At 37.7% G+C, this 14,686-nt stretch overlaps 2 protein-coding genes across 2 annotated transcripts; both read right to left on the bottom strand.

Annotated features, from left to right (window-relative positions):
• Positions 1 to 2,246: 2,246 nt before the first annotated feature.
• On the bottom strand, positions 2,247 to 6,916 carry LOC114153549 (transforming protein RhoA-like). Its single transcript, XM_028032210.1, has 5 exons — positions 6,623 to 6,916; positions 6,358 to 6,515; positions 5,235 to 5,355; positions 3,932 to 4,062; positions 2,247 to 3,829 (listed from the first exon to the last, which is right to left on the bottom strand). The coding sequence occupies exons 2-5, from the start codon at positions 6,511 to 6,513 to the stop codon at positions 3,656 to 3,658; spliced, it is 582 nt and encodes a 193-aa protein (XP_027888011.1). The 5' UTR covers positions 6,514 to 6,515; positions 6,623 to 6,916; the 3' UTR covers positions 2,247 to 3,655.
• Positions 6,917 to 8,330: 1,414 nt separating this feature from the next.
• On the bottom strand, positions 8,331 to 14,656 carry usp21 (ubiquitin specific peptidase 21). The gene is made up of 12 exons (XM_028029540.1): positions 14,398 to 14,656; positions 13,729 to 14,055; positions 13,233 to 13,289; positions 13,029 to 13,146; positions 12,822 to 12,936; positions 11,252 to 11,371; positions 11,095 to 11,159; positions 10,825 to 11,012; positions 10,612 to 10,690; positions 10,403 to 10,510; positions 9,340 to 9,454; positions 8,331 to 9,224 (listed from the first exon to the last, which is right to left on the bottom strand). The coding sequence occupies exons 2-12, from the start codon at positions 13,882 to 13,884 to the stop codon at positions 9,131 to 9,133; spliced, it is 1,215 nt and encodes a 404-aa protein (XP_027885341.1). The 5' UTR covers positions 13,885 to 14,055; positions 14,398 to 14,656; the 3' UTR covers positions 8,331 to 9,130.
• Positions 14,657 to 14,686: the final 30 nt, after the last annotated feature.

Here is a 14,686-nt window from a genome sequence, read left to right as displayed (position 1 = left end):
ATGTTTTTTTGTTTGTCCTCTAGAAGTGCCACTGCCGTTTAATGCACTCTTTGTAATAGTTTAGCCTTGTATGTGAAGCTACGTTGCTACATGTGAGCCCGCCATTTTCAAGAAGCTGAGGCTTTATGTTGACAGAACACGGGTCATTTACATCTGTTTCTTTGCAACCCAGAAAGAGAGAAAAGTGTTCTTTTTTCATAAAAAAAACAAAACAATAAAGGACCCATTTTATTTGAAGCTCCGTGTGCTGCATTACTCCCGGCTTCACATAAATAATAATTTATTTCCATTTAATCACAATGCATAATTTTTAGAGTATATTTTCTTCTAGTGTTTGCAAAAACCCAGCCACCTATTTTTTATACTTCCTTGTCCTTGCAGGGTTGCATTCTAGGAGGTATCGAGGCCTGTTGCCCTGTGGTGTCTATTTCCGGTTGTCATTGGGCGAGAGGTTGCAAGACTATAATAGGACAACACTGAAAAACACAGACCTGTAAACCCTCTGAAGAATATGTGGGTCCTTTTGGACCCGGTGAGGTCATCTTTTTTGCAATATCTTTGTAATGAAAAGTTTTCATCACTTCATATTCCAGGTATTCCTCAACAAACATGTTATTGATATCATGCAATTAAAATTTTTAATTTACCTTTCACACATTTTAAGAAATAGCATGTTTTCTATTACTATCCCATTCTTCCATAAGTGGGTCCAAAAGGACCCACTTATGGAAGTGGAATTTAGTGGGAATCTTAATCTATGGAATTTAATGGGAATCTTTGTTTCTTACCAACTGTGACTGTCAGGAACACATTTTTTTGTGAACCATACACACTGAGTCCTAAGTCTCAACCCTGAATAATAATATTTTACACTGCAAGAACCTTTATATATAATTATCTTTATTGTTACCTCACAAATGTGTTTGTGTGTGTGTGTGTCGATCATCAGTGCTGTGACAGTGTTATTGTCACAAATCAACCTTATTAGCCTTATTAGCCAATTAGCCTTCTTTGAAGTTAGCTAACAATAGTTATCTAACCAAGCTAGCTAACATTACTGCCTATACTTTATTGTGCATGTGTGTTATTTGTGTGTGTGTGTGTCGGTGTGTCTCTGTGTGTATCTGACACCCTGGATGAGAAAACCAAAAGAGAAAATGTGTTGAATTACATGCAAAACCTGTTGATCAATGTGTTCAAGGTTCTTTATTTTATTATCTCAATAAATAAAATAAAAATTCATAGATATATAAATAAATACATAAATAAATTAGCTGAAAAAGAATAGAGTGTCTTCTCCTGGTCGGGGAGGATGTCCTGCCCCAAGTGCAGCAGGAGATCAACAGACTGGCGCAGTGTCTGCAGTAAAGCGGGTGTGGTACCAGTCTGTCGAGGTGAAGAGAGAGCTGAGCCAAAAAGCAAAGCTCTTGATTTACCGGTCTAAGTTCCTACCCTCATCTATGATCCTGCGCTTTGGGTCATGTCCGAAAGAACGAGGTCACGGATACAAGTGGCCGAAATGAGTGTTAGTTTTTTAGGGTGTCTGGGCTGTCCATTAGAGAGAGAAGCTCAGTCATCTGGGAGGGAATCAGAGTAGAGCTGCTGCTCCTTCATGTCGAGAGGAGCCAGTTGAGGTGGCTTGGGAATCTGATTAGGATGCCTCCTGGTCGCCTCTCTGGTGAGGTCTTCTGGGCATGACCCACCGGGAAGAGGAAGACCCAGGACATTCTGGAGGGACTATGTTTCTCGGCTGGCCTGGAAACGCCTTGGGATTTCCCTGGAGGAACTGGAACAAGTGGCTGGGGAGAGCGAACTGTGGGCTTCCCTTCTTAGGCTCCTACCCTGCAACCTGACCCCGGATAAACGGAAGAAGATGGATGGATGGATGGATGGATGGATGGATGGATAAATAAATGCACATACATACACACCCTCACATGCATGATACACACAGCACAATAGAATACAGACGGCAATGTTAGCTAGCTTGGTTAGCTAGCTACTTTCAAGAAATGTGCTCTTTCTATCCCCTCCTTCCTCCCCCCACACACACACCCATACACACATAATGAACGCTGACATTGTTCCAACATTGCTGTTGTAAAACTGCTGTTGTTGTTGTCATTTTGTTTTAAAAATGTTCTACAAATCATCACAAATGTTCTATAATTTCTTCTAAAAATGCTTAAAAATGAAAATATTTCAAACATAAAATAATACTTGTGTGAAATGAACACAACAGGAAGTGTACTAAACATTGTTTTTAATCAAAATGACAAAAGTAGCATAAAAAAACACATTGATTTAAACACGGGTCCAAAAAGACCCACTCATGGAAGACTGTATAGTCAATATGTCATGCATCACAGGGTTAAGGGCATTTCAGAGAAAACAGTTAACTTAGCAGTCACATTTTTGGACTATTGAATGCTACGGAGTTCTGGAGATAATCCATTCTCTTTGCATGCAGATTTGTACAGGGCTCTTTCTTTGTGGCTAAGATTCCAACCCAGAACCCAGAAACATAGCCAGGAATCAAACCCAGGACTTCCTTGCTGTCAGGCAACAGTGCAATCTACTGCTTTACCATCCTCCAAAAAAAAACTTTGATAATATATCCACTAAAATCTGAGACCTCCTGATTTTTGTGGTTTTTTTTTTTTTTAGCAAAAAAAGAATCAGATCTGGACATCCAGTACAGTCTGCCTTATTTCTTTTTCATTCACTTCATTGAATGAAATATCTTTACAAAAACATTATAACATGCATTACTGCTTGCATTTCCCTGTAAGTACAATACATATTCTTATATTACAGTTTCTGTTGAAGCTGCTGTTCAATAAAGTATTTGAACAACACAATATCCTTACATTAAAGAAAAAGACCACTGTGTTTTACAAATTTTATGAGTGTAATCTCTTGACAATATGGCAAGTAAATCTGAAATTGGATATGATCCTAGGCTATTTTGTAAAACGTTTGACCGAATATGAAAGCATGAAAGGTATTAAAATAAACATCAAATTGTTGCAGTAAATGATAACTGAATGCAACAAAAAGTACTCACAAAAAAAATCATTAAAAGGAAGATACCACAACCAAAACTTGTAACTAACAAGAAATATTTCACCAGTAACAGAATATTAGTTTATTTTCTATATTCAGAATCTCATGATAATTGAGCTATAAAGTTAAAATATGGCTGAAAAGATCATAGGTATACAGGACAGTATAATGGAGATATGATGGCTTAAAAGGGAGACTAAAAATATACAATGCCTTGTGAAGACAATACAGTATATATTAGACTCAATGACAAAATATGAAGGCTAATTCAGCTCATCTGTTTGTGAATTGATCCCCTGGTTAATGAATTTCACAGTGTGGTACAAAAATGTCTTGGCATTTAAAATTGTGGTGTTATGGTGTCAAGAAAGATTTATGTTACTATTAGCAATTATTATTTTTAAACCAAATTGATTTTGTACAAGGTAATGGCTCTCATTGCAGTTTTTCTGTAGCGTAGCTGTTTTTGTCTTTGTTCTTCGTGATGTACAAATCAGCCTTGGTTTGAAACGTTTTGGCTTTAAATTCCTCCCTTTAAATTCTAAAGATTTAGGATCTGCCCATCATGAGAGCTTCAAAATAGCGCTACTTATAAAAGCGCACAGTGACTCTTCTTCTGATGTCTCTTGTACGTCAACGCTGCCTTAGCTGCAGTGTCAAAGACTTGCCTCACGCCATCATTGTTTTTAGCAGAACACTCCTGGTAGCTGTAGGCGGCAATTTGTGTAGACATGTCTTTGCCCTCTTCATATTTAATTGGCTCCTGAAAACAAATTTCATAGATTTACACTTTTCGTGATTTTTAAGTAGACAAAAATACATAGTTATTTTGAGCTCCACAAAAAATATAAACAACTCAACATGCCTCGTTCTGTTTGGCAAGCATTTTTCTGACACTCTCATCGTCGCGAAGATCCGTTTTGTTCCCCACCAGGACTATGGGAACATGAGGACAGAAGTGTTTCGCTTCAGGAGTCCACTTTTCTTTAACATTTACTGCAAAAAGTAAAGAAAAAATTGTATGAATTAGCAACATAAATCACTTTCCTAATCTATAATATGCTAAATAAAACCTAATTATATCATTATTAGCTCCTCTTTTGAATCGCCACCTTAATGTGGTGGGACCCTATCATCATGAAGGCTATGTTGTCCATTGATTAGGATCCTGGTAGGGTCACTTAAATTGGCAAATTGACTTCAGGAGCTGGGTCAGACAAGAAGTAATTCAAGGATTTGGATTATTTGGCAGATCACAAGAGATGAGATTGCCCGGGTTTTGGAGCCTTTTCCCAAAGTCAGGCAGGTGGGGAACCAGACAAGTGTCTTGTGGTTAAACCTTGGCCTCAGGAGCTTAACCACAGCTGGGCTTTACACGACAAATGAGGGATCACCACCTTCAGGGATGGTAACTGAGCAACAGAGTCTGCTCTTCACATCTTCAGGTTTCAATTCTTGGATACTGTCATAAAAGGGGTGCCATCTGGGTATGAACTTTATCCATAGGGTGGTTGGACTCAAACTTAGTAATAGGGTTAGGCGTAGAGGGGATGCTTCTTCACTGATATCTGAACTCTAGTTCAGATATCAGCATGCATCCTGTGTGCTAATCTCTTCAGATTTTACATGTCCCACTGGTAGGAGACCTCATGTATGACTGCACTAGCTGAGGGGATTATATTATATGTATAACCTTCTGGCATGGGAATGCCTTGGGATCCCCCAGAATGAGCTGGAGAGAGTGACCAGGGAGAAGATGTCTGGGTTTTCCTTCTGTTAAGTTATAAAAAAACTTCTGCTTTTGTTCTAAGGATATGCGAGAAGTCTGGTTCCAAGCTTTTACTTTAAGTAATCAAGGCAAGTGGTACATGCTCACACAGGGACCAGCTGCATTGAAAGTACCATCTTCTTTGTGTGCCTGCTTTAGGGTAAGATACCACGACTGTCAGAACCACAGAACCAAAATTTTACCATATTATTTATAAATGCCGATAAATAAGGATTTACTGTATAAATACAGCAAAATTCTGGTAACCACAACTGCCGGTATTTTACCATAAATTAGAGTCTTTTTTTTTTTTTTGACAGTGTACATCACCACATGACCCGATCTTGGGTCAGCAGATGGATAGATAGATATTACTTTCAACCCAGGCCACAAACAATACCTAAACTGTCCCGGCTGACCACAGAGAAGCACAGAAGGATTACATCAGTGTCTGGATAGGAAAGCGGCCTCAGTCGGTCATAGTCTTCCTGACCTGCTGTGTCCCAAAGTGCCAACTGTATCTGATAAAAGAGCAAATGTATAAGTTTAGAAAATTTCTGTAATCGTTACAGAAAGTTAGGTCTACACAGTATTTTGATGATCATGGAAATTATGTTGTCTGTTTTAATATTATTTTAAACAAAAAAAAATATATTTTTTAGCGTCTTTTATATAAATCCTTTAACAATACTTTAAGTTTTTTTTGTTTGCATTTTATAACGTGACAAAACTATGCTGCATGAAATAAAACTTAAAATGTAATAATATTAGATAAATGTTGATTTCACATAATTTTATAATGGTTTCTTTTTCTCAAGTATATAATCTGTTCTAGAGCCTTTGACTCACTAAAAACAAATTGTTTTTTGCTGACAAAAAACAATGCAAGCAGTCATTTTTCATTTGATAGATATGTACCTCAAAGACGAAAGTTATAATTGCTTCAAACTGTGGTTGTACAAAATAATTGCTTCTGAAGGGCTGAGTACAAATGCATGTCTCCCTCTTTACATTTTTATTTCTGAAGAAAATTAAAACAGCGCACCCCTTTCATTCCAGTTCTCTGTTATGTTCTAAAGTGTATGTGGTTTCTAATTGAAAAGTGAAAAGAAGACGCAGCAACAACAGACTACATGGTAAAGTGCGTGAGTTAGAAAGTAGAACAAAATGAAAGTAGAATGGTAAACTTTGGATTTTATTCTCAGCAATAAATACTGAAAAAGAATACAAAAGTGCTTTGATTTTTTTTTTTCTTTGGTCTAATGGGAGAATAAAATTATTCACGATTTTATAGAAAATAAAAATCATTAGAATATTTTATTTTTAGACATTGCAATTTTAAGACATTGCAATTTACTAATAATGGTATTCATAATTAGTCACGACAAGTATCATAATTTTAAAACTTCAAAAAGTAATTGTAAAATATTAGGGCCCACCTTCCAAGAAAGACGTCTTTTTGTCTGTTTGCTCACTAAGTAAGCCAGCAGTCAGACTTCCAACCAGGTGACATCATCCCTTACCTCTTTCTGATCCACTTCAATGTCTGCCACATAGTTCTCAAATACAGTAGGCACATAGACGTCAGGGAAGAGGTCTTTGGTGAAAACCGTGAGCAGACATGTCTTCCCACAAGCACCGTCCCCAACGATCACCAACTTCTTCTTGATAGAGCCCATTTCTGGGAAACACAAACAAAACTAAATTAAAATAGAGGAAAAAATAGCCAAACCACGCCACAGGTATGAAGAACAAGTCTTTCTTGCTATTAAAATACAGAAGACTTACACTGCTTTTGACGCTTTCAGAACAGATTGCCTTGGCCTTGTCACAGCTGCTTTTACAAGATCTCAGCCGGAATGAGCTGACTGGTTATATTCAGACGCCACAAAGATTCCCTTGTTATGTTACCAATCCAGTTGAGTAGGGAAATGCGGACTTGTCAAACCAGTCATCTCTTTCAGGCTAGGCTATCTAAAGCCGTTTAAACTCTGAAATTCAACGTTTGCTTGACTGATCCTAACATGCCAGCCTTGTACTATCTGTAAAACTGAAGGAACACGCTTCCAAGTAGGGGTAGAAGAGCTCAGTGTGTTAATTGTCCTACCAGACAGACTGGAAATCTCAGTTTGCCTCCTTGTGTCATTTGTCAGAAGGATGCCGCACCTTACACGTAGCAAAATGTTTTTAACTTTCTGTAAACTGCAGCTGTCTCTTTATCCGTCTGACAGCATTAACATCCAAAATGTTCACAGTGAAACAACCCAGTGCCTGAAATAGTTTTCTAATTCATTACATAATGTACAAACTACTAACGGAAAATTATTTAAGGTTTTGTTTATATTTTATAAAGAACTTAGCAATTTGCATACCAAACTATGGAAGTTAAGTGGCGTGTGGAGATTGTTGCATGATTTCACCAGCATGGAATGGGTTCTGACAGGATTGAGTCTCACTTACTCATATACTCACAGTTCTACTTAGTATCTACAAATTGCCTGTCAGCAATTCAATGTCAGTCAGTCACATTGGAGCATCATGGTACATTTAGATGCAATGAAAATAATTTTCTGTAGCTCAAATCAAGCAACGCAATGGGAAAGAGAGGAGATTTAAGTGACGTTGAATGTGGCATGGCAAAGATGCTGGTTGCAAACATCCTGCTCAGTGTATCTCACACACAACTCATCTAGAGGGAGTTGTGCATTTTCACACTCAGCCATCATTTGGGTTAGAAAAAGAAACAAATATAGGAGAATGGGTAAACTGGTTCAAGATAACAGAAAGGCACATGGCCCCTTCACAAAACGTTCTCTCCTGCAGAGTTTATGACATTACAATATCTGATCATGCACCTGTGGTCTTTGAATTTTCTTGCTGAAACTTTCATCATTTTATGTGTCAAACTCACCCTTCAAAGTCAAGAGGTGGAGCTAACACGGGTCTGTTGAACTCTACTAGTTTAGCCTCATTCTATGAAAGTCGTGGCCACTTTCATAGACGATTTTACTTGACCTTCCTGTGAGCTCGTTGGTGAGATTTTACAATTAGCAGACAAAACAGAAGCAGGAGGCTGTCGTCCAGAGCAGATAAAGTCGAAGAATTGATTGAATGCCAGTTTCGTAGAGTAGGGAAGCAAAAAGCTGGTATTCAAAAGGCTGGTAAGAATGAAGCTAAACCAGTGGAGTTGAACAGATCAGTTTCAGTCCTGCCTATCGAAATTTGACAGATAAATTTATTTTATGGTGACGCTGCGGGAATAGGAACCATGAAACTACTGAAAACGCATTGAATTATCTGCATCTGCTATATAAGCTTGTAATTTAATGGTTAAATTGCATATTTAACAAATTGTCAACTAAATAAATTATTGAAACACTTAATTCAATAAGGATATGGATTATAATTTTACGATAATCTTTTTGAAAATACGGTAATCTATTTAATTTTTAACTTACATTTCCATAATTGCCTTGGTTTCCTAATTCTTCGGTTGTTTTTTTTTTTACTGGGTTTCCAAGATAAATTCAATCAATTCTCTCTTCTTGCCAGTGGATTTTGACCAATTTGGAAGAAGTCTAAAAATGTAGATCTCTGTTTCCCTCATTTTTTACTTTCATCTTTTTTATGGATGTGTTCAACTTTAAGTCGGTAAAGATTTACATTCGGACACTTCATCTAGATATTCTTTCTGACATAATGGCTATCAGTCCACCGCTTTACTTTCTTTTCCTCAGAAACCATAAATCTTGAATGAAATCTCTTGAAAAAAGGAAAACAAAACGTTTTTCAGAAAGTTTTATTTTAATGTGTGACCACTTGAATATTTATAAGAATTTATTTACAAAAATTATCAAGATGCCATTTTATGTCTTACATACACGTCAAAGTCATGACCTATTTCTATTATGTTTTCTTCATTTGGTTGTAAGGGCTCATATCAGTAAGCGTGATTGATGATGATGTACACGTATATAGTGCTTACGTCATACATATAATCGCAGAGTAAGAGCTGTTCATAATGAATAAGAGCATCATATTCATCAGGCTCTCACCTCCCTGAGAGTAGCCATGCAGACACTGAAATGGCTACTGAGATGCTTCTCAAGCACGACTGACATTAAAACCTGTTACAACAAGCATGCCTTCTCTCTCCCTGTGCTTTTAGTTCCAGAGAAGGCACACTGAGATCAAGATGTTTTTTTTGCTGCTGATGTCAGGGTTAAAACTGCTGCTGCTTCTATTTGTTTCTATGGACACCGGAGGTGAGGTGACTGATTGGCTGCATCTTGTAGGCTATTTCCTGACTGTGGCTGTGCTGCTGCTGCGTTGGTAGAACAGGACGTAGGCTTGATTTGTCTGAAGCTGGCTCTCCGTGATCGAGGTCGCGCTGCACATAGAGAAAAAGGAGGGAAGCTCTGAGAAGGAAGACTACGTCTATACAGGAGACATTCTGACACAAAACGCCGTCTGGTAATCAGGTGTTAGAATCTCTCAAGTCTCACCTGGAGTCATTGTAGAAGCACCATCCACTTTGGTCTAGACAGCAGGCCGTATAGTGGCCCATATTCACAGTCCCAGCGTGGTTACAAATTGCATATAAATCATATAAAACTGGGCCTATGGAAACAGAAACAGAGATTTCTCAGAACGAAGGCTTGTCTCTGAAATATTTTTTGTAGTATTCAAAGACAAGACTGAAGCACACAGACTTTTCTTTATTATAAAAATATATTCAAAATTTAGAAAAAAAACATATTAGGCATTAAAAATGTAAAGTTCCTTTAGTTTGGCAAAAATGTTGTCTTATTTTCTAGAATTTGTTTATTTTTGTCATCAACAAGCAAAACCAAACAACCAGAGCTAATATCAAGCCACTTACTTAGCTTTTATAAACACATAATTATATACCTTCAAAAATCTTTGCGATCTGAGTGAGTTAAGGGTTGGCGTAAGTGATCTTCAGTACAGCAGAACAGAACTCAGTCAACTTTGGCTGAATCTGAACAGATTTCAGCATAAGGATGCTTGATTCGCTTGTGCTTCATCCTCTGACCTCATGTTCCAAATTCAGCAGCTTTTGAGTTAAAAATAATCTTACAAGAAAAAAACCTTTTTGTTTGTGAGAATTTTCTTGGATTTGCACGTGATGGAATAAGGTTTATACTACAACCAAATGTAATCTTTTATATTTAAATCCAATTACAATCTATAAACAGCTGTGGACAAGCTTTTGAATCTATGCTAATATAGCAACATGTTTTCTTGTTTTACATAGTCTCCAAGTTCAGTAGTAAACCATGTCAGTTTTCATTTTCTTAATAAGTTTTTTCCCCCCATTACTTGAGTAAAATTTGATTATGATTTCAATAGCAATCCATTTTTCAACTGTAGGCTTTTTCTTCACATTTTAAGTAGTTTTTCCTGGTGCATATGTTTCAATTTACATCGATTTATTCAATTTATCTCCCATTTTTCTCATAGGCTATTTTTTTAAAAAATGGTCAAGCAGCTGCCCATGGTTACTGAAACATGTACAAAGGTAAGGTAATAAAAACTCTTTGTTACCACAGTCAACGGGTCCGTAAGGTGCGAGGTCCAGGTTTTTGAGGGGAAAAGACACGTACACGGTGCTTTTACTGATAGACCACCTGGATGTTGTGAAACGGTTCAAATCTGTCGGAGACTGTTAAGTATGAGAGCACAATGTGTTTTTGCACACCAACACAATTCCTCATTTTCAAACTAATTAGAGCAGAAGTTGTTGCCAAGGATACGGATTACAATAACCTGAGGAAACCTCTGGATGGAAAGCCGCTTGGTGCACTCTGTACGTCTGTTACATCTCTCACACATCTGGAAGACGCAGAAATCAACATTAAAAAAAATGTAAATAATAACAATAATGACCAGATCTGTTGTTTTCAAGTAAATCTGGTTGTTTAAACTGAACTATGTTCAGTTCAAATCCTGTGAAATTTTTGTCTTACTGGTGAGTTTTCCTTGTCAAGTTTCTCCTCCTGAGAGAAGAGGTCCAGACACTCCTGCAGGGTGACTTCCCCTGCAGAGCTCCTTTTAGGGATGGGCAGCGACAGATCACAGAACACATCAAACGTGTTGGAGTAGTGCGAACAAACCGAGCAGTGCAGTGAACTCCGCAGCTGACCTGAGAAAAGATCTGTCAAGAGCGGGGAAAAAATGTGATGTCAGTTTCAGCTTCTGAATCCAGCTGAAGACAAAGACAAGATTGACCTCCTCACCTACTATTATGCTGTCATCTCTTTCCAAGTGCTTCTTCCACATGGCATTCGCCTCTTCTGAAATTCTACATCAGATCAGAAATAGGAAACATAGGTTGTGCATTCACATGGGATAGATCCAGGATTCAAGCACAGATTTGTCTTGTTCTGTTCGTACCTAAATCTGACGTATTGTTGCTGAGGCTCCTTCCCTGTCCTTTTAACATAAGGCCTGCGATTTATTTCGGTATGCAGCTTGTCCAGTAGGAACCTGAGAAACTCCTGAGCATCTTGCTGGCTGGGTTAAATTCAAACATAGAAACATTTTTAAATCTCAAGGACAACTCTAGAGATTCTTTCATAATAAAAGTGTCAAATGCGGTGATTATTAAACGTTATTTGCAGGATCACAAATAACGATCACAGTCCTAATAGCTGATGTTGGGCAGGCATGTCTGACAAAGCTTTGAATTGGTTTGGTGTCTCGTTTTTCATTTAGGATTTCTGTTGCCAAATTAAACTTCAGTTCATGCTCAATTCCTGTTAAGGCTGGAGTTCAACAGAGCTATGTTCCTGGCCCAATTTTTTCATTTTCTTCCATTTAATAACTTTTAAGGATTTTTCCATGAAGTTGCCCATCTCTGCTATGCAGAATTAATTCAACTTAATTCACTTTGAACTCTTATGTTATCTCAAAAGTTTAATGCAAATAAATGTTTAACATTTAGCTATCTAATAATTTTCTAAAGTTGCAGGGCATGAAATTGAGGTTTCTCATTTGTGCTATGTATTTGGTAACACTTTATATGAATGGGGTGTACATCAGACTGACATGACACTGTCATAAACATGACATAACACCTGTCATGAACATGAAGGAGTCTTTATGAATGTTTGTGATTGTTGTCATGAAGTGTCATTCAGTAAATAATGACACTTTTAATGCAAAGTTGCTTGAAAAGTCCATTAAAAGTCCATTAAAAGTCCATTAAAAGTGCCTACTTTGCATTATTTTGTAAATAATGACACTTTAACCATGTATTTTTTGACAAACACTCATACATGTTTAATATTCTCCAGCCACAAATCACCACCAGAAACCTGGCAGCTGAATTTGCCTTATGTTCTTAAGATACAGAGAAAAACAACAAAGCTTTTGTTGTTGCTGCCCGCGTTGAAGCCTCTTTTCTTATTTAAATTTATCAACTCAACAGCCTTGCTAAAAGGCAAGTAAAGACGAGATGTGGGTAGCTGATTTTACTTGATGGTATTTTAGCTTTTTCCCACTTTTCTTTTAACTTGAAACATTCATCGTTGTCTTTTTTTTTATTGTTCTGCTGTGAATAATCTTGGAAGTTTTTACCTTGAAAGGAGCTAATTAAGTAGAACCTACACATTTTTAATCACTGTATTAATGTACATGTAAATTTGTATCCTGATGTGTAAAAATGTATTATTTTTGTGAAAGCCAACCACTGTCAGGTATGAATTTTGAATCAACTGTGAACAGACAAATGCTAATAAAATTAAAATAAAATTTTATTCTTCATTTTCATAGTGATATTTTTTCAATCTTTCCAGCTTACATGAAGTTAAAATCTATTAATTGATTTTAAGAGAAATACATAGAATTTTTTTTTCCTTCCCTGGAAAAAGATAAAAGGTTTAACTCCTTCAGATAGATTTATGAACATCAAATAGCCCAACTCCACTAAATTGTAATGGAAAAATCTAACTGTTTTTCTTACCTGTAACCGTTGAAGTAAGGCACTGCTGCTTTAAAAACGCTGTAAAACTGTCGAGGATTTACAACAGTGTCTCCTTCCCTAACATCCCAAAGGCCTGAGAGCACCTGAGAGAAACCTGGCAAAAGAACAACGGAAAAAAGAAGGTATGATTTTTTTTTTTAAAAAAGTATGGAGAACATAAAAAAGGTAGAAAATTAGGAAACCCACTTTCCATGAGCTTTGCCTCCTCTTTTGAAAACTTCTCGTGCTTGTAAGACTTCAGAAGACAATAGTTGCGCAGGACACAAGTGTGAGACAAACACTGGACCACTGCGTTCAGGAAGCACTGTTGTCCAAACAGAAGGAAAAGAAACGTGAGCCTGTTGCTGCAAAACGTATGGGAGATTTGCATGCCATCTCTTTGACACTTACTGTATTCCCAATGTTTCTAAGGCCAACTCTTCCACTTCCAACAGTAAGCGCCTCTTTCTACGAATAAGAAGGCATGATAGAAGTTTATACCTAAATCTAAAGTGATGCTGTATCTGCAGACAGATTATTGTTATGTGGTTACTGGTATGCCATGTTCTATGCTGTATGTGACTAGCTGTCTGCGTTGACCCTGCCATGTTGGCCTGTGTGTAACTTTGGCAGGACAGATTTAGCCTTCTTATCTCATTAGCATAACAAGCAAGGCTAAAAAAAAAAGGGGGTCAGTCTGAGGCTTTATCCTATTAGAGAGTGCAAGGACTGCTGACAGGTGCGTAAACACGTGTGTTGATTAGTTGATTAGCATTACACTTTCATGTTTTCAAAAGATCTTTTCCTATGCTTATATTCTAACAAATTTGATAGAAATCCACATTAATAACATGTTCAGTGCTATTAGAGGAGAAACTAAAGGTTTAATGCAGTGTTTTCTCCCCACCTCATTGTCAGCAACCAGCAGCAGGCCCATCAGGGATGTGTAGAGGACAGACTGGGAGATGTCTGCTGTGTCTCTCTGCAGACCGTTCTGAGAAACCAGGGTTCGACACAGGGCCCCACAAGAGCCCTCCACGTTAACGCCGCTGGACCCAGGCATCCTGTTCTACCAGTCAGTCTCTGTTCGAAGATGTGCCAGGGTATCTTATCCCTGATGCGCGTCTGATTAAAAGTCAGCAAGATGTTGAGGGGCGACCCTTCTTCTCAGGTAGCAAAGCACAGAGGAGTACACCCCCTGCCTTACCTTGAGAATGACAAGTAACATTTACAGCTGAAAAGAAAGACAGAAAGAAAAAAAAAAACCTCAAGTTTGCTTTGATAATCCTTTAGAGTGCAATTCTGCATTAAACGCATTGAAGTGAAATCATTTCGTAAAAGATTGTTTTTGGACAAGTAAAACCAAGAATTTCTAAATTCAGCCGATTCCCAAAGTTAAAATACATACAAAGATTTGGTTATGTAACCGGGATCCAGCAGTACGGTACGCATCAACTTAACAGCCAATCAATGCGCACCACTTACTGTTTTATGCAGATAAAGATAGCCTCTACAGCAAACAGTTATTTCTACAGAAATATAACGTATGTAAAAAGAGAGAGCACTTTGGACTCACCTGATCACTTTGGTCTGTATCTTTGAACAAAGAGTCCCAACCAAACTGTTCCCATCATCTGCTGAGCTGTTAAAAATGCATAAAGGGGACGTCTACGGTTTCACCGTGTGTTTGTGGGATAGAACTGAAAGTCTACCTCTCTGTCCTGTCCTGCCACGAGTGTCAGAGAGAAAGCGAGAGAGAAAAAGAAAGAGCGAGAGCCAAAGAGAGAGTGAAAAAACAGACACAGGGAGGGAGGATAATCATCTCTAATCTTTTCACTGCAGATCGTGTTGGCTATACATAGACG

The sequence above is a fragment of the Xiphophorus couchianus genome, chromosome 1, assembly GCF_001444195.1.
Source record: "Xiphophorus couchianus chromosome 1, X_couchianus-1.0, whole genome shotgun sequence".
Lineage (NCBI taxonomy): Eukaryota > Metazoa > Chordata > Actinopteri > Cyprinodontiformes > Poeciliidae > Xiphophorus > Xiphophorus couchianus.
Note: the sequence above shows the minus strand (reverse complement) of the source record. Positions and strands in the feature narration are given on the sequence as shown.

Coding starts and splice junctions, on each gene's coding strand:
- LOC114153549 (XM_028032210.1), bottom strand. CDS start 6,513: ATGGGCTCTATCAAGAAGAAGTTGGTGATCGTTGGGGACGGTGCTTGT. Junction 4,063..5,234: donor GGTCAGCCGGGACAGTTTAG/GTATTGTTTGTG, acceptor TACTTTTTGCAG/TAAATGTTAAAGAAAAGTGG. Junction 3,830..3,931: donor TGCTTGCCAAACAGAACGAG/GCATGTTGAGTT, acceptor ATTTGTTTTCAG/GAGCCAATTAAATATGAAGA.
- usp21 (XM_028029540.1), bottom strand. CDS start 13,884: ATGCCTGGGTCCAGCGGCGTTAACGTGGAGGGCTCTTGTGGGGCCCTG. Junction 13,290..13,728: donor TGCTGGTTGCTGACAATGAG/GTGGGGAGAAAA, acceptor TCTTATTCGTAG/AAAGAGGCGCTTACTGTTGG. Junction 9,225..9,339: donor TGCTTCTACAATGACTCCAG/GTGAGACTTGAG, acceptor CTCTATGTGCAG/CGCGACCTCGATCACGGAGA.